The sequence below is a fragment of the Mustela nigripes genome, chromosome 7 (genome assembly GCF_022355385.1).
Source record: "Mustela nigripes isolate SB6536 chromosome 7, MUSNIG.SB6536, whole genome shotgun sequence".
In the NCBI taxonomy this organism is placed as follows: domain Eukaryota; kingdom Metazoa; phylum Chordata; class Mammalia; order Carnivora; family Mustelidae; genus Mustela; species Mustela nigripes.
Window position 1 is genome coordinate 50,346,954 of NC_081563.1, and position 20,007 is coordinate 50,366,960.

Consider the following 20,007-nt stretch of genomic DNA (forward strand, 5'->3'; position numbering starts at 1 on the left):
TCGTTGGGTGTATGCCTTTGGCTCAGGTCATGATCCCAGGATCCTGGGATAGAGCCCCACATTGGGCTTCCTGCTCAGTGGGAAGCCTGCGTCTCCCTCTCCCACTCCCCCTGTTTGTGTTCCCTCTCTTGCTGCGTCTCTCTTTGCCAAATAAATAAATTAAATCTTTAAAAAAAAAAAAAAGCTTACTGGAGAGATTGTATGCCTTACTGTAATTAATTTTCTCTTCAAAACTTTCACAGTATTGTGTGGAAGACAAATCATCAATCTGTCAAATCTTCCTAATTAATTTATTATAAATTTAACATCATCTCAAATAGGGCAATTCTAAAACTCATAGAGAAAAGTAAACCTAAATAGCCAGGAAAATTCTGAGAAAGAGCAATAATGGTGGAAAGGATCATGTAGCCCTGCCAGGTATTAAGCCTATATTAAAAGTGTTGCTAGGGCACAGGGAATTTTCAGGACAGTGAAACTATTCTGTGTGATACTATAAGGGTAAATATAGGTCATACATCGGTCAAAGCCCATAGAATGTATGATACATACTGATTTGAAAATGACATGTCAGTGTTGGTCCATTCTAACAAACGGACCACAGTGCTATGGAACGTTGATGGGGGGACTCTGTGGGGGGGGTAAAGGAGAGAGGGTAGAAGAGGGAACTCTGCTTTCTGCTCAGTTTTGCTTTGAACCTGGAACTGCTGTAAAAGCTAGTCTGTTAGTTTAATAATAATAATAATAAATAGTGTGTTGCTGGCATTTGAATAACCAAACAGATCAATGAGCAGAGTATGTAAATAAGCTAAATACATAAAACAATATTTAGCAATAAAAGCCACCTTTCATATATGTAAGTACTCAAGAAGTACTTAAAAGTACCTATTTACAGGTGTTCCATGTGGAGCTGGACGTACAGTGGTGGGCAGAATTGATGTGGTCCCTGCCTTCTGAGAGTTAAAGTCTGGTTGGGAGATCAACATAAAACAAACACAGAAATACAAAGAAGTGAGCTTATTTTCTTCCCTCTCATCTCTAGAAGAAAGGATTGTAATGTAGCTTGTCAATTCCAGCAGAGTGGAAACTTTGCTTTGAATCTGTTGTGTTGGCATCACAAGGCTTGAATAAATGGAAAAGGATTTTAAGCACATGTTTGCTCTTTCTTATTTCATTCTAACAGAGTTTTGAAAAGCACCTTGCTCCAGAAGAACGTTTTTCACCCTTGGATCTTTTTAACAAAATCCAAAAACAGAATGAAGAACTTGGACTAATTATTGATTTAACTTACACTCACCGCTATTATAAACCAGAGGTAAATGGAACCCTTAATTGAAAAGAACCTACTTTCTGCCACTATAATAATGCATAGTAATTCAGGAATTGCTGTCTTGTGCTAAGGTGAATGTTGGCTTTCTTCCATGGATAATAGTTCAAAAGGGAACTTAGTGGTTTCCTTAAGTACATATTTCTTATTGGTGTCTCAAAATGAGATTAAAGACAGGAACTAAAAACTGTAATATTGGATAGTAGACTCTGTATGTGCTGAAGAAATTCTATAAGCTTCTTTGTTCTATATTTTGAAAATGAAATAAACTTTCAGTAACTCTAGTAGCAAGAAATGCATATCCATTATGTCTTTAGCACTTATTTTAAGCAGTTGCCTGAGCATGTGAGCATTGTGGTAAAAGACAACTGTTCTCTAAATTTCATGCTTTTCTTTTCCTAGTATCTCTTTTTTTTCCCCCACAATATAAATGACTTTATTTAATGAGCTAAATTCAATTTAAATGAGTAACTGCATACAAGTAACAGATCTGAATAAATAACAACTTCATTTTTCATCCATCCTTGCCATTAAATATGCTTTGCCATATATTACCTTGCCATGACTGGCTGACTTATTTTTACAACTGTGAGTGACCAGTAAGTGACCAGAAAGCTCAAGCTATAGCAGTCAGTCCTAGTATCTCTTGATAAAAGAGCCCATATAATCTCTTGGCCTGTGTGGCATCCTGGTGGAAAGGAATTATCCTTGTGACCAATTTCGTGGCCTTGGAAACAGTAACCCCTAATGTTTATTAATATTTGTAAAGCAGTTTGCTATTTAAAAAGTACCTTTACATGCTTTAACTTAGTTAATCCTCGCAACAGTCCTTTGCTGATGAAGCATTAGCAGTACTGACCTCTCCTGCCGAGTGCTTACTCTGCACGAAGCTCAGAGGATAGATGATTGCATTTGCTCAGTCTATAGATGATAGAACTAGAGTCTATACCCATTAAATAATCCCACTTCCTCTCCCTGCAGCAGTAACTTCTATGCTAGTTTCTGTCTCTGTGAATTTGACTATTCTAAGTACTTCACATAAGTGGAATCATACGATATTTGTCCTATGTCTAACTTACTTCACTAAACATAATGTTTTCAAAGTTCATCCATGTAACAAAATGTCACTCCTTTTTATGGCTGAGTAATACTCCATTACGAGTACATTCACTATTTTGTTTATCCATTCACCTTTGATGGACGCTTGAGTTATTTCCACTTTTTGGCTATTGTGAATAATGCTGCTGTGAATACTGGTGTACTGGTACTGGGTCAGAGCCTTGCTTTCAGCTCCTCTAGATGTATAGATAGGAATGGAGTTACTGGATCATGATAGTTTCATGTTTAGAAACTTTCAAGAAACCATCAGACTTTTCCATTGTCGTTTTGTTTTTAAACAGTTATCACAAGTTTTAAAAATACACAAAACAGGCATAATACTTTGGGTAATCATTGTACAACCACGAACTCATCCAGCTTTAATCTTTTTTTTTTTTTTTTTTTTTTTTTTTAAAGATTTTATTTATTTATTTGACAGAGAGAGATCACAAGCAGGCAGAGAGAGAGGAGGAAGCAGGCTCCCTGCTGAGCAGAGAGCCCGATGCGGGCCTCGATCCCAGGACCCTGAGATCATGACCTGAGCCGAAGGCAGCGGCTTAACCCACTGAGCCACCCAGGCGCCCCAGCTTTAATCTTTATTAATTGATGACTATCGTGTTTCATCTGTACACCTACTGGTTTCACCCCCATCCCATATTATTTTGAAGCAGATCCCATAGATCATATAATTTAACCTGTATATTTTTGGTATTTATATTTAAAATGTAGGATTTTTATTTTTTACTATCATTATTTAACATTCAATATCCAGTCAGTGCTCAAATTTTCAGTTGTCTTCTAAGTGTCATAAAAAATGTTTTTTAAGAGCTTGAATTAAATCCAAATAAGGTCCACACTTGGATTATTAGGTCTCTGACATCTTATTTAGTCTGTAGGTTCTCCCTCCATGTCTCTTTCACTTTCTTTTTTTTCCCCTGGTGAATTTTATTTTTTGGAGAAACCAGGTATTTTGTTCATTCTGATTTGATGATTCCCTCCCCATGTGTTGTTAACATATTGTTCAGTCCTTTTATTTCCTATAAATTGGTAGTTGGACCTAGAGGCTTGATCAGATTCAGGCTTGTTTGGGTTTTTGTTTGTTTGTTTTTTGTGTTGTTTTTGTTTTTGGAGGACAGTTTCAGGAGTGATGATATGTTCTTCTGTGGAGACATATAAGTGATTATCTCTTTCTGTGATACTAGTAGTCATTGATGATTGATACCTACATCCATTAATTCATTTGGGACTTCAAAAAATAATGAATTCTATTCCTTTTTCATTTATGAGCTGGGTATATTTTTATCAAGAGAAGCTTCCTCTTCCTCCTCATCTATTTGGTTGCCCAATTGTAGAAGCATTTTATTTAATAGGTGTCAAAATGATGAGTTGATGCACTAATATCCTCTGGTGGTAACCAATAAATTTATTTATTTACTTTTTGTATCATTATGGACTTCATTGCAGCTACTATTCTCATTGAGGCAGAAATTGAGGCCCTGCCTTTACCCAGTTGCTTCTCAGTGTGGCTCTTAAGTCCTTTGGACATGACATCAGTTGTTTCTAGGCTTCTTCTGGGCTCAGGGCTAGGAAATGTGTTTAATATAAAACAAATCATAGGTTCATACTGGTACTTTCCATTTCAATTCAGAACCATAGGATTTTCATTTAACTTCATCTTTTATTGGTGTCTAATTTCTCCCACCCCAAGAATACCAGTTCTCAACAGTGCCTGCAATTTGCTTTCTCTACAATACAAAATCCAAGTTTTTCTGACACTGTTCTCCTGTTCTGCTTAAATCACGGCTGCCTTATAACCCTTAAGATATAAAATATTTTTTTAAACTTTTTTTTAAGATTTTATTTATTTATTTGACAGACAGAGATCACAAGTAGGCAGAGGCAGGCAGAGAGAGAGAGGAGGAAACAGGCTCTCCGCTGAGCAGAGAGCCCAATATGGGGCTCGATCCAGGGCATGACCTGAGCTGAAGGCAGAGGCTTTAACCCACTGAGCCACCCAGGCACCCCTAAGATATAAAATATTTAGTAGAACTACTTATTCATCATTTTATATACATGTATTCATATGGACTCAGCTTTCAGGTTTGTATGCCTATTGCCTCTCCATTCTGTACAGTTTTTTATTCCCTATTCTGTAGTTAGGGAATAACTACAGATGGTACTTCCTGGTTGGAACAGCTTGGGAAAAATGGCTCTTTTTTCAGAATTACTGACAAACTATGTTTATTAATAATCTCTTGGTTTATATTCTGGCTTCTCTGGTTACTTTTTACTTCTTTCCTTACAAATGAAATAATATGCATTTTCCTGGTTTTGCCTTATAGGACTTTCCAGAAACTATTCCTTACTTAAAAATTTATACAATTGGGCATCAGGTGCCTGATGATGACACTATTTTTAAATTCAAATGTGCTGTTAATGAGTTTTTAAAAGAAAATAGAGATAACGGTGAGTTTGTTGTTGTTTTTTCTTTTACCTGAACTTTGCTATGCATTTTGAATGGGGATGGAACTTCTAGTGTGTTTAATAGTTTTAACATTAGGCTTGTGTTTGCTAATGTTAAGGTAGATATGTCAGATGGTGGAGATAGATTGAGGTGTTCTTACTTTTATGGTCACAGATTAATTAACAATTTAGTTTGACAAATGGCTTTAATAAGAAATGTGAACTAGCTTCCTCATCTCTTTTAAAAATATTTGGGAAATATATACGAAAATTAAAACATTCATTTATCTCATTTATTGGTTCAGAGGTGAGAGGTATGGGGGGAAAGGTTAAGGATGTCAGGGTATTGGGTCAAAGGGTATGGGGAGCATGACTTGTGTGACCCTCTGCTGAAAACAAGGAAAAAAGATGTCAAGGTCTTGGTGTATATAAAAGAGACAACAAAAGGGAAAGATTTGGGGTGAGATGGAGCTCTGGAAGCAGAGCAAAACAAGGTGCACCCGGGGCATGGCCTCTCCGTTGTGCACATCTCAGATATTCCTACTGGTTTTCCACTTGGGTACAGATGCGGAAGGACACTTCTACCTCTCATTCAGACAAGGAAGGACCTAAAAAGCTGGCGCTTCTTGTTCCTGCTTCAAAATCTGTCTTACTCTGTGGGCAATAGATCTTAGCAAGCTATTAGCTTCTGAATTTTAAGGATCCACCTACCTATTTCTGTACCTGACTATCAGAAAGAATGTGGTATTTGCCATATTTTAAGACTGAGGAATCTTTAGTCTTTGGAAAGCCACCAATCTATAGGACCACGTGCTCATTTTATTCTCTAAATTTAGCTTGAGGAGCCTATATTTTGTTAAGTAAATATGACAGAGAGTAAATCTTCCATATATATACATAGACATATATAAACAGGGAGTAGGAGAGAAAAAATAGAGATAGTGGTGGGGAAGTAGGGGATGGCAGGCGAGAGAGAAAGGGATGGGAATTTTAAGATAATTTTTCAAAACTGTAACCTGGTTGCCTCATGCAGGCACTGGCTTTTCAATATCTTAAGCCCCGCTCCCAGATCTTCCCCATACTTTAAAACTTGGGAGGCTTGGCCCTGCCTCTGACAACCACAGCATCTATGAAAGAAGTAGACTCTCTGATTTGTATTAACTCGTCTTGGAAACATCGCCTCGTAGGATGTTAGGGTGCGGCTGCCAGGCTGCTCGTGGCTCCCCGGCTTCTGTGTGTGGCTGCTGTACAGTATCCCTTCGGTCCCGTGAGTCCATGTGAACAGGGCCGTCAGTCTTGTTTGTTCATGTGCTGTCCCATGTTGGTCTCCTGCCTGTGTTGTGCTGACTTCACTGAGCTCTCAGCCCTGGCAGTCTGGAGAGCTTGCTTTTGATCCATTTTGGCTCCTTCTGCTCTAAGCCCCTCCCACAGACACCAGGCTCTCTGAAGAAAAGGAGGACACTCAACTCTTCACTCCCTGGAGCCGGTAGAGGCTCAGAAAATACGTTGATTCAGTAAATGCTGAGAGCCTATTAGATTTGTTGGCAGGGCCCAGGGATACAGAGGTTCATTAGAAACTGACAGTACCCAGGAAGACAAACGTGTGGTAACTGTAAGAGAGTGGGTTAATTATAATAAAAGAATTAAGTATTGGGACGCCTGGGTGGCTCAGTTGGTTGGACGACTGTCTTCGGCTCAGGTCATGATCCCGGAGTCCCGGGATCGAGTCCCGCATTGGGCTCCCAGCTCCATGGGGAGTCTGCTTCACCCTCTGACTTTCTCCTTGCTCATGCTCTCTCTCACTGTCTCTCTCTCAAATAAATAAATAAATCTTTAAAAAAAAAAAAAAAGAATTAAGTGCAACAGGAATATGGAGGAGAGGCTGAGGGAGGCCTGACCGAGGAGACAGCATTTGAGCTAGGCTGTGGGGAAGAGGATTTTGCCAGAATATTCAGGTTTGGGGAGCAAGTGCAAAAGGCACAGGCCTTGACCTTGCGCCCAGGAGAGACAGCCTCTGTAATGACCAGAGGATAGCGTGAAAGGGCATAGAATTCACCTGTTGAATTTCAACAAACATTTATAGGACACCTTTTAACTTAAAGGCACTGTTCTAGGAAGCAGAACGGAAGAAAGTTTTTGCCCTTTTATACTCTGCATTCTAGTGGGGGACAGGAATAAATAAGTAACTATAGGAAATGTTAGATGGTGATAACGTGCTTTGGAGAATAACAAACAGGATTCAGAAGGGAGGGCCTGTGTTGGGTGATCAGGGAAGGCCTCTCTATTAAGATGTCATTTGAGTAGAGCCTTAAAAGAAATGAGGAACCATTGGATATCTGAGAAGTTTGGGGGGACAGAGTGTTGCCAAGCAGAGGGAATATTAGGTGCAAAGCCCCTGAGGCAGGACTATGCTCAGCACAGCTGCAGACCAGTGCAGCTGCGGTGGGGAACGTGTATGAGGTCAGCGCTGTAGAAAATGGGGTCTGGGAGGTTGGCAGGGGGCAGGAGGAGGTGGTCATGGAGGTCCCTGGAAGTCCTGGTATGAATCATTATGGACATACAGTTCAGGTGGAGAGACTGATGATACCCTTTTTAAAGAGTTCTAAATGCTTTGTTGAAAGTTTGGGCTTTTTTCTATGCTAAATGGAGATTTTTAAGCAAGGGAGCAACCCTACGAGTTTGTATTTTAGGAAGATCCCCATCTTCCATATGAAGAATTACTTGAAATAGACAAGATTTAGAGGTAGGGAGACAGTAACCCAGGCAGGTGATGAGTGCTTTCCTACCAGACACCACTGAGTCACAGACAGACATTTTGCAGAGATCAGCTACACTTAATCGTTCATTTAATTTCTCACACACTTTAAATTTATTTTATTTTTTAAGATTTTATTCATTTGAGACAGAGAGATAGAACATGTGTAGGGGCAGAGGGAGAGGGAGAAGCAGACTCTGTGCTGAGCCGGGATTCCGAGGTGGAGCTCAGTCCCAGGACCCAGAGATCATGACGTGAGCCAAAAGCAGACGCTTAACTATCTGAGCTATCCAGGCGCCTCTCACGTAATTTTTTCAAACGATGGACTAAGAGATACTATGGCATAGCTGGAGAAATCTTAGACTTGATTCTAATCTTTGCTCTGTCTGCCTGCTTTGCAGCTTGGGCTTCCGTCACCAAGTCTGACTTTTTCATCAGCAGACTGTGGCGCGTGGGGAGCAGCAAATGAGAGCAGGGAGGGAAGCGCTTTGGGAATTCAAGAATCCCGCAGAAACTGTTCTTTTTCATATTCAGTATCCAAAGAAAAGGCATTTGATTTGTTTTACTCAAAAAAAGTTTGATTCTTCTAGCCTGTTTTTTTTGGGGGGGGTTTGCATTCATTTTCTGTAATTAAATCAGTTACTGATGGACATTCTATAGTAAGAAGCTGGGTTCGTCTCCATGCCATTTTGGCTGTTAGTACCTGACTAGGCCTTCCCCAGTTACACGATTGCTTCTAATAGGGGCTATGCAGAATTTCTCAGGGGCAGTGAATTTTGACTTTATGTGAAATAATTTTTTAGAGTGTATTCCTAAAATAACACACTCCTTATCAGTTATTCCTTTTCAGGGTTGTGGTAGTGGCAACTAATAAATGGTACTCTAAAGAAAATAGTAGGATTTGTTTTAAGTGTATCTACTTCACTTATTTAACTCTGTATTCCTTATTTTGTAGACAAACTTATTGGTGTTCATTGCACCCACGGTTTAAACAGGACTGGCTATCTCATCTGCAGGTGAGTCGCCAACCCCAGGAGATAGACCACGTTTAAGTTGTTGTGTTTACAATAATAGCGTAAGCTAGTTGCAAAAAATGCAGTCAGTATTGAAATGTATGAAAGTTTAGAAAGCAGTCTTGCTCCCCACCCAGAGATTACCAGCAGGAACAATTTACTACATATTTTTCAGACTTAAATATGCAGACAGATATAAGTTTATACATGTAATATAAAGGTGTTAATATTTAGACATCCCGTTTTATAATTTAATATATTGTGGACATCTTCCTATGAAAATATTTGGAAACCTCATTCTTTTTTAGAAGCTGCAATGTTTTATTGTTTTCTGATGAACATAAAAGTCAGTAGTTTTTAATATTTTAAAACATTGAATCAGTGAACATTCCTGTATGAACAAATTTGAATATATATGCTATTTTCTCAGATAATTTAATTCAGAATGGAATTTCTGAATCAAAGTATTGATACATTTGTTCATTCAGAAAAGACTGAGCATCTGCTCTGTGTAAGCACTGTGCTGGGTTCTAGCAGAAAGACCTCAGAGACTTGACTTGCCTTTTGTGAACTCAAGAGAGTATGAATAGACATTCAGGAATCACACATATGCGTGTGGAATTACAAATCTGATAAATGCCAAAGAGAGGGACATGGTACCTGAGAGCATATTAATAGGGGGGATTTGACCTTAGCATGGAGAATACAGAATGTTTCTTTGGGGATGTTTGAGCTGATACCTGAAGGATGATGAGGTTAGATACTGTTAGACACTGGGGAGAGAATTCTAGGCATAAGGAACAGCAAAGACTGATAATAGGAAAGCATATGCTGTGTTGGAATGAGCCAGGGAGGCTGGGCCATGGGAAATACGATGTTAAAATGGAGCAGAAAAGTTAAAAAAAAGGGGGGGGGGTGTTGGGTGTGGGAGTGCCTGGCTGGCTCAGTCGGTAGAGCATTTGACTCTTGATCTCAGGGTCATGAGTTTGAGCCCCAGGATAGATTACTTAAAAATAAATAAATAAATAAAAGTTTAAAATGGAGGTGGAGGGGCACCTGGCTGACTCAGAAGGGCATATGACTCTTGATCTTGGTGTCTTGAATTCAAGTGCCAAAGATTACTTTAAAAAAGTTTACGGGGAGGAGCTAGATCACGTGGTCTGTGTTTGGACTTAAGAGTAATTGAAAACCATTGAATGTTTTTTGTTCAGGGTGAGTATGTAGAACATAATCACAGTTGCATTATCAAGCCATCCTTTTGATGCTAAGTGGAGAATATACTAGACATCCCGTTTTATAATTTAATATATTGTGGACATCTTCCTATGAAAATATTTGGGGAGGAAGAGTGGAAGCAAGGAGAAAAGTTAGGCTTTGTAGAAATCAAGGCATGGCGGTGGCTTGGACCAGGGTGTGGTGGTCATTTGGGAGGAAAGATGTGGACATATTCTAGAGCTATTCATTGATAGGACTTTGTAGTGTGTTGAGGGTGAGGGAGAAATGGCTGGCGGTGGCAGTGACTCCTAAGCTTCTGGCCCATAGTGTTGGTTAGATAGTATTTAGATTTGAGTTAGTATTTTTCCCAATTTGTCTTTTTCTGTTGTTGGTTCCTGATAAATACTGTCATATTAAGTAAGTGTCCTGTTTCTAATATACAAAACACTTTGATAAAAATGACTGTTGTGGGGCACCTGGGTGGCTCTGTAGGTTAAGCATCTGCCTTCAGTTCAGGTCATTATCCCAGGGCCCTGGGATTGAGCCCCCGTATTGGACTCCCTGCTCAGTAGGGACCCTGCTTCTACCTCTCCCTCTGCCACTCCCCCCTGCTCTGCTCTCTAACTCTGTCTCTCAAATAAATAAAATCTTAAAAAACAAACCCAAAAATAACTTTATTTTTATCAGATACCTTTTTAACATCTGCCAATTTGGTCCTTTATTTTCTTCTCTTTCACTTAGTAATTAAGTTGTATTAATGTAAATAATTACATTAATAGATTTGCTAGAGTTGGGTCATCCTTGGAATAAAGGCTTTTTGTGGTCATGATATATCATTCTTTAATTATGGGATTAGATGTGCTAATATTTTCTTAGGATTTTTATGTATGTAAGTGAAATTGGACCTTTTTTGAAAACACTTGATTTTTTTCTTTTCATGTATATAAATGACTTGAATTATGTTGTTTTGTTAGATATTTGATTGATGTACAAGGCATGAGGCCAGATGATGCAATTGAATGTAAGTATAAGGGTTGTCACTATTTTTTCTTTTTATAAAAGTTGAAGGTGGAAATGTAGATGAATTTCTCAGATCTTGGAGAAGAGAAATGTTTGTAATTCATTTGCTCTGATATAATACATTCTTTTGCCAAAAGTTTATAAAGGGATGTATCTGGAAATAGTGAGGTATAACTGCCTGAATGATTAGTCAGTGGCTTTCAGCTTTGACATGCTTTCTCTGGGAAAGATTTGCTTTTTGTAGTGATTTTTAACAGTTCACCCACTCTTCAGTATTCAATAGGTGCCGCGGACATTGCTTGGAAAGACAAAACTATATTGAAGACCTTCAGAAAGGTCCCATCAGAAGGTAAGTTGCATTTTATATGTGAGATCTATGGTTAGGGAGATCTGCTTTTATGTCATGGAAGTTGTATGTGTTCATTCTTCTTGTACCTTATTTACTTGCTCAGGGAACTTTAAACAAGCAGGGAGGGGAGGATGGGATTGTTATTTTCATGGGCCAAAATATCGTCACTAAATTGGCTACGGAATTTGGAAACCAGTAATACTGTGTGGAAACATTCTCTTTGAGGAATTGGGATTCCAGTGTATCCAGATCAAGTGGTTTTGAAGATGTAACACACATGATGGAACCAGTCCACCCCACTATTAACCAGTCCACACCACTGTATAAGCCTGTTAACCAAGGACATTGGTATAACCTACATCAGACCCAAGGTTACCCAGTTCCTTCTCGGCATTTCCACAGCCAAACCCAGGATTTGCAGCAGTCAGTAAGGTATCTTTTCTGTCCTCTTTTCTAGAATTGAAATAGAAATTTATATTGTAAATTAGTGCAAACACATGAAAATGGTGAGAACCGATGTTTTCTAGCTGACCAGAGGTATCATTTGCGCCATATTTTGCATTCAGGGCTGGAAAATAAAGCATAGGATGGGAAGGAATATGTGAATTTTCAGAGGCAGTTGGGAAAATGACTTGGAAAATTTCACTGATTCTAAACTTAGTTTAAGCCAAAAGTTTGATGTGATTACCAAAAAGGATCTTGCATTCTTAGGCTCTATTAATAGTGGTAAAGTTTGCAGAATAAGGAAGGTTGTTATTTAAAGAGTAAATACAAATTATAAGGAAAAATATAAAATTCCAGTATGCTATATTACATTTATTGATCTTGCTTTTGAAACAATTAAATTTCAATCTTAATTTCCTAAATTTGTTACATGTAGTTAATAATTAGAATTTCTATTCTTTTTTTTTTTTTAAAGATTTTTATTTATTTGACAGACAGATCACAAGTAGGCAGAGAGGCAAGCAGAGAGAGAGAGAGAGAGAGGAGGAGGAGGCAGGCTCCCTGCCAAGCAGAGAGCCCGATGTGAGGCTCGATCCCAGACAGCTCTCTGTTTTTAAAAAGAAATACCTTAATACTGTCTACATCAACTCTGCAGGACTTGGGGAGAAAGTATTTGATTAGAAAAGTGGGCATTTATCTCTGTAGGGAAGGGTTGGAACAGCTCTTGGGAACCTACTGTGTGGCAAGGTGTGTGGTAGGTAATTTAAATACATTGTCTTAATTTGCCTTGAAAACCACCCATGAAGATGGAAGGTATTACCTCCATTTTATAAAGAACTAAGAAATCCAAAGATGAAGCAGTTTATCTGCTAAGGTTGTACAAGGAGAAGACAGTAGAACCTGAGTGTTTGTGTATTATTTTATAAAGCTTATTAAGATATTTTATTAAAACTAATAATAATACATTACTTTTTGTTTTCTTTAAGAAAATTTTCACAGAACCAGAACATTTACCAGAGAGGCCATATCCCTCCTCCTGGTCCCCCTGGAGAGGACTATTCACAAAGGAGGTACTCTTGGAATGTAAAGCCAAACGCCAGTCAAGCAGCCCAGAATACAGTGTGGTATCCGGGCAGTTACTACAGACTCTCCTATCCAACCTATTGTGGATGGACCGAATGATACAAACCTGTCCTAGAAATCTCTCTGCAGATAGAGCAGGACTGAAGACAGTTGAAGTGACTTTTTATAAGATCGGGTCAAATGTGAGGTTTATAATCTATTTTATTGCTCCTTCATGTGTTCAAGCTTAAAGAAAAATTACATTGATACCTCTTTGTCGATAAATATGCAGTATTTGCAACAGTAAAGGAAATAATCTGTCATTCAGTCTTTTTTTTTTTTTTAAAGTAAGATGGTATTTTAGGACTGAGAAAGTAATAAAGAATTTCCCTTGTAAATTATTTTTTAAAAATTCTGTCTTCCTTATCGATGTGTTTCTTTCTGACTAGACTTGTGATAGGAGGGTATGTGCAGAACTTTTTGGTGTTTTTGTCATGTTCTATTATTGGCCCAATCATTAAGGCTATCTTTTTTTCCCCTAATTGTTCAAGATTTCTATTAAAACCTACCTAAGAGACAATCTCTTTAAAATCTACTTGAAGTTAGTAATTATATTTTTTTAAGACTTTATTTGTTTGAGAGAGGTAGAGAGAGAGCACAGGTAGGCAGAGCAGCAGGCAGAGGGAGAGGGAGAAGCAGGCCCGATGCGAGGCCCGATCCCAGGATCTTGAGATCATGACCTGAGCCGAAGGCAGACGCTTAACCGACTGAGCCACCCAGGTGCCCCTAGAAATTGTATTTTTGTGGTTAGACATTTCTTTCTTTGGTAGTCTGCTGTGGGATTTGACCAACTTCTTTCACTGAATTGTCAGATATACCATCTAATACAAGAACAGATAAACTTTTAGGTAATAGACTCTCAACTGGGCAAGAGAAACTGATAAACCAGAATGCTGGTTAATTTACCTGACAGGGTAATTGTTACCAACTGGGTAGAACTATTCAGAAAACTTGAGAACTTTTATAGACTACAGAAGTTCTTTAATGAACAAAATAGGATACAACACTTAAAGCCTGGGATGTCTGGAAGACTTGTGGACAAGGATGGCTCCTTGTTTTATTACTTGTCTGTTGAACATAACCCACTGGGATCTTTTTGCTCTTGCCTTACAGTAGAGTGGTGCCTTGATCTTGACTTTTTCTGTTCTCTTTCCTGAGGGTATACCTCTGGAACATACAGATGGATCACTTGGGAGGTGTTAAATATTTCTAGTTGCAGAGGAAGCCAGAGACCCGTTTGCTCAATAAAGTGTCTCACCAACATGACATCCTAAGCCTCAGTAGATATTCGATGAGTACTTGGGCAGCTTGGCTTCATTTTTGTTTTTAAAGCTTCTGACTTTGAAGATTTGTATCCTAGAATGTCTCATACTGCATGCGACAGGCATTTTCTTTATCGTCTTTTCCATCTGAACAACATGTGGAACCTGACTGTGAGGAAGTGCTCTAGTTCGGCCAGTCCCCTGGCCTGTGTCTCATTAGCTCCGTCACGCTGCTGCCTGTCATCTGAGATGCTCAGGAAGTGGTCCTCGGCCTGCCACATGTAACAGATTTGGAAGTTCTTCTTGCTGAAAGGCTGCTCTTGTGGCTACACCTTGAAGGCTCACATGGACTGAAACTGGAGTCAGACAGATGGTGAGGCATACGGGAAAGAACAAGCAGGGGCAGGCGTGGGAATCCAGCTACTCTGATGGTTTTCCTTGGCAGGCGGTTTCCAAGGAGGCCGTTGCCAGCAGAAGTGCCCTCCTTAGAAGTACTGCTGCCTTCAGAAATAGTGACCCTGTTATCCCCTCTGTCCCCTTCCCATTTCAGTCAACGTGGTTTGTTAAAAAACTAAACAAACAACAAAAAAAGAGGCTGCTTTCGCTTTCTCATGTTTCATTTATTCTTCACCATACTAGAGTTCTGGTTTCTACTCGCACCATACCCCTTAAAAGTCTTCTGGCTAAAGGGACCAGCCACTCCCATTTTTTTAAAAGGTCTTCAGTAGCCTTTTAAGCTTTTTTAAAGTTTTCATTTTTATTTAAAAAACACGTAGGGGGACGCCTGGGTGGCTCAATTGGTTAAGCAGCTGCCTTCGGCTCAGGTCATGATCCCAGCGTCCTGGGATCGAGTCCCATATCGGGCTCCTTGCTCCGCAGGGAGCCTGCTTCTCCGTCTGACTCTGCCTTCCACTCTGTCTGCCTGTGCTCGCTCTCGCTCGCTCTCTCTGACAAATAAATAAAATCTTAAAAAAAAAAACAAACACGTAGGAATAGTTTAAAATTCAAATAGTTCTACTGAGATTACAGTGGAAAAGAACAGTCCCTCCTCCTGCCCCACAGGTATCACTGCCCAAAGGCAAACACTAAATATTTGTTTGTTGGAGAGGGAGAGTGGAGAGGGGCAGAGGGAGCAAGAGAATGAATCCTCAGCAGGCTCCAAGCTGAGTTCTGAGCCCAATGCAAGGCTCCATTGAGACTTGCATGTGTGAAATGGGTATAGTTTAATCTCTCGCTCCACTGATAATTTGCTAGGCTGTAAACTTGTAGGTAGGCCCTTTGAATCCACTTATTCATACATTTTGTTGTTGCTCCTGAAACCCTGTGCTATTGTGATTCTCAAGCTTATATTTGTGACCTGTGATTTTTCTCTAGAAGGCTTTAGGATCTTCTTTATCTCAAATATCCTGGAATTTCATGATATGTTTAAAAGTGGTTTTTTTTTTGTTTGTTTGTTTGTTTTTTTTTGTAATGCTGCATACTTAGTGAGCCCTTTCAGCCTGGCAAGTTGTGACTATCAGTCCTGGGAAATTTTCTGTTTTTATCCCTTCTATTTCAGGATCCTCTATTAGTTGAATATTGGATTTTTTTTTTTAATGTACTTTAAGTTAATTATGTATTTTTTCTCTTATTTTCAGTTTTTAACCTTTTTGCTCTTTTTTTTTAAGATCAGGAGAATTTCCTCAGTTTTATTTTCTACCTTCCATATATTATTTTCTGAATGACTTTTTTTGATACTTTTTTTTTAAGGTATCAGCATTTATTCTGCCTTTCTTCTATTTTTTTTTTATTTTTTAAAGATTTTATTAGTTATTTGACTGAGAAAGATCACAAGTAGGCAGAGAGGCAGGCTCCCCACTGAGCAGAGAGCCCGATGTGGGTGGGGCTCATCCCAGGACCCTGAGACCATGACCTGAGCCAAAGGCAGAGGCTTAACCCACTGAGCCACCCGGGCACCCACTTTTTTGTTTTTTAATGAATGTATTCTTTTTTTTTCTCCAAAGTTACCAACTATGTTTAGGTTTCTTCTGTTCCCTGCATCAACTGTTTCCCTTCTTTTTTTTTTAAATTGTTTGTTTGTTGATGCCTGTCTCTCCCGTGAGAGGTGTTCTTAGGATATCTGGTAACCTTTGCCCATCTTTTCGTACTTAAGATTGAGGCATTAAAAACTGATGGAAGCCCTGCTTGAACTATGGTGGATTTGTAATCATAATGTTGTCAGTTCGCTTTTTGTTTCCTTCCCCCTTGCTGCACGCATTTAGGTTTTATTTTCTCCATTCTGACAGTTGCTGTCTTTGATCATTTTATTGCTCTCTCATCTACCATTTGGTATCTCTCCCCATTGTCTTTTGAGTTTTTAAACCATAAAAATTCCTTTTTTGACATTCTGGGTAGAAATAGAGATGCCAATATTTGGTCAGTTCAGCCAGTGTAATGAGCATCTGCTGCCAATAAAATTGAGTTTGGGATTTATCCTCAGTCTAACAAGCGTGATTTTTATACATTGTGTCCCAGAAGTGTAGGCCTTTGAGTATCCTCAGTCACGATTTGGTCTTGTAACGTCAGTCACAAACCCTCCTGCTGTGGCAGGAAGCCCCATATAGGAACCTGTGTGAACCACCTTTCTGATGTAATTCTAACAACTGCCCCAGAATTATGCCGTACACATTTATGTCACATGTCTTTATCTTCCAAGTTGTTCCCTTGGCTATAATGGCGCTGTGGTCTCTGAGAGCAAATCATTCCCATTCTTGAAGCCTATCTCAGTAAAGCCTTCTTTCCCAACTCTACCCCCTATTGATTCATACCTTTTCCTACAAGGTAACTTGTTTCACTATTTAGTATTTATTTCATTTATATCGCAGCTTCCAAGCACAGTCTCAGATTCCCTCAACTCCCCCCTTCCTTCCCAAAGGCACCATCTGTCACCCGGCCCACAGTCCCCTTTTCCACCTTGGCAGCAAACCTTACTGTACTCCCTGAGCCGACTAAAGGTCAGGTTAATCAAGGCCCTTACAGCCTCCAGACCAAGCTCTCTCTCTTCTGTCATTTCTTCACGTTAGAGCTGGAGGAGATGCTCTACTGCCAGCACAGGATCGGGCTTTCTGAACTGCCAATGAAGGGATGATCAGAAATGAGGAGGAAGTTCCCACTGTGTGGAGCCTTGATTAGTGAAACACAGAGGACTGGAGGACACCTGGCAGGCAAATTCATCCCCCTCCTTGCTCCCTTCTGTGGAGGACTGTGGGGAAAGGTTTTTCCTTTCAAGCCTTCCAGAGAAAGCTTAGCCCACTGAGCAGACACTTGCTAAACGACCCTGCTGATGAGGAAATCCATTACCTCACATTGCTTTGCAGCTTTCCTTGCTTCACTGCCCTTTTTTCCCTCACTGTCACTAGTCTGCACATTTCCCAAATAAAACATTAGCACTTTAACCCTTGTATGAGGCTCTGCTTTCCAGAGGACCTAGGTAAGGTACTCAAGCATTTGTTAATACATTTGGCAGTCATAGGTTTTTTTGTTTTTAAGATTTTATTTATTTATTTGTCAGAGAGTGAGCACAGGCAGAGGCAGAGGGAGAAGCAGGCTCCCCGCCGAGCAAGGAGCCTGAGGTGGGGCTCAATCACAGGATGCTGGGATTATGACCTGAGCCGAAGGCAGCCACTTAACCAACTGAGCCACCCAGACGTCCCAATCATAGGTTTTTAATTGTTTAACCATGTATACGAAAGTGGGAAATACCAGAGCTCTTCCTGATCTGATATGGAGATCCTACAAATGTTTATACCTTTAGGAATACAGAAATGTAATATATTCAAAGTAACAATTTACCAAGAAGTATAGGCTGTACTTTTGGGTAGGCATTTATTCTCAGGGTTATTTTCACATGACTTGGGAATAGTTTTTGGAGTCTCGGTGTCTTCTTTGACCCATTTGTTCAGATAACACTTCCAAGGTTAGACTCACTTTAGCAGATGGTAACAGTTATGCATGTTTATGCAGGTTTATATATTGTAGAGAACAAGGCTGATGTTCTTGTGATAGTTCTCATTTAACACTCTTCCAAATCAGATCTTTTGAACTCATTTTATGATGCATAGTGACCTCTTCCTCTGCAACTCTAGTAAAGGGATTATCTTTGCCTCTGGGATGACTTTTTTTTTATTTTTTTAAAGATTTTATTTATTTGACATAAAGAATGTGTGCACATGAGCTGGCAGAAGGAAAGGAAGAAGAAGGTTCCCTGCTGAGCAGGGAGCCCAACAAGGGGCTTGATCCCAGGACCCTGAGATCATGACCCGAGCTGAAGGTAGACACTTAACCAAAATGAGCCACCCAGGTGCCCGAGATGACTTTTTTTTTTTTAGAAGATTTTATTTATTTATTTATTTGACAGAGATCACAAGTAGGCAGAGAGGCAGGCAGAGAGAGGAGGAAGCAGGCTTCCTGCTAAGCAGAAAGCCCGATGCGGGGCTCCATCCCAGGACCCTGGGATCACGACCTGAGCCAAAGGCAGACACTTTAACCCACTGAGCCATCCAGGTACCCCAACCAAGATGACTTTAGGAACAGTAAAATTCATCCATTTTTAGTGTGCAGTTCAGTGAGTTTTAACAAATGCACTGTTTTATAATGACTAGCACAACTGAGAACCTTGCCATCACCCCCAAAACTTTCCTCGTGTTATTTTGTAAGTAACTGTTCCCACCAACCCCATACCCTGGCAATCACTGATCGGTTTTTGGTCTGTATTCTTTTTTTTTTTTTTTTTTTATAAATAATATCCTTTGTCTTTTTTTTTTTTTTAAATTTTATTTATTTATCAGAGAGAGAGAGGGGAAGAGAGAGAGCACAGGCAGACAGAATGGCAGGCAGAGGCAGAGGGAGAAGCAGGCTCCCTGCTGAGCAGAGCCCGATATGGGACTCGATCCCAGGACACTGGGATCATGACCTGAGCTGAAGGCAGCTGCTTTACCAACTGAGCCACCCAGGTGTCCCTTTGGTCTGTATTCTTGCCTTTTTCAGAATGTCATGAATTTAATCACATAGTATATAGCCTTATGGGTGTGATTTCTTTTATTTCGCATAATGCTTTTGAGATCCATCTATGTCACCGAAGGGGATCAACATTCGATTCCCTTTTTGTTGCTGAGTTAGCATTCTGTTGTATGGATATATCACCGTTTGTTTATCCATCTTCCAGGTGACACTTCCAGTTTTTGACTTTTAAACAAAGTTGTTACAATCATTTGTATACAGGTTTTTCTGTGAACATAGGTGTTTATTTCCCTTGGAGTGAGACTGCTGCTATGAGGTAACTGTTACGTAATTTTATAAGAAACTGCCAAATGTCTCCCAAATGGCTGAACTATTTTACATCCCCATCAACAGGGTATAGGAGTTCCAGTTGCTCACATCCTTACTAGCACTTAGTACCCTCAATTTAATTGTACCTATTCTAATACTGGTGAATTTTTGTCTCATCGTGATTTTTAACATTTGAGGGGGCACCCTCATGGCTCAGTCAGTTAAGCATGTGACTCTTGATTTTGGCTCAGATCATGGTCTCAGGGTCATGAGATCAAACCCCGAGTCAGGCTCCATGCTGCGCACGCAGACTGCTTAACATCCTCTCTCCCTTTCCTTCTGCCCCTCCCCACCTCCCTCCCAAAAACTAGATAAAAGTTTGAGACATAATTGATATGATATATTGTATGTTTTTAAATGTACAATTTGATACTTTTGGCATGTATACAACCATGAAACCATTGCCACAATTAAGACAGAACATACCTGTTACCCCCAAAGTTTCCTTGTGCTATTTTGTAATTCCCTTTTTCCACCCAAGGCCCCCACCTAAGCAACCGCTGATCTGCTTTGTATCACTGTAGTCTTATGTAAGTGGAATCATACAAAATGTACTATTTTAATGTCTGGCCTTT

The 20,007-nt window shown here is 39.7% G+C and overlaps 1 protein-coding gene across 1 annotated transcript in view; it reads left to right on the forward strand.

Annotated features, from left to right (window-relative positions):
• Positions 1-13,155, forward strand: part of DUSP11 (dual specificity phosphatase 11) — a 13,853-nt gene extending 698 nt beyond the window's left edge. The window contains exons 2-8 of the mRNA XM_059407634.1: positions 1,181-1,312; positions 4,765-4,888; positions 8,596-8,656; positions 10,843-10,889; positions 11,162-11,237; positions 11,463-11,669; positions 12,668-13,155. Coding sequence (XP_059263617.1) covers positions 1,181-1,312; positions 4,765-4,888; positions 8,596-8,656; positions 10,843-10,889; positions 11,162-11,237; positions 11,463-11,669; positions 12,668-12,863 — 843 coding nt within the window. The 3' untranslated portion in view covers positions 12,864-13,155. The remainder of the gene's footprint in view (positions 1-1,180; positions 1,313-4,764; positions 4,889-8,595; positions 8,657-10,842; positions 10,890-11,161; positions 11,238-11,462; positions 11,670-12,667) is intronic.
• Positions 13,156-20,007: the final 6,852 nt, after the last annotated feature.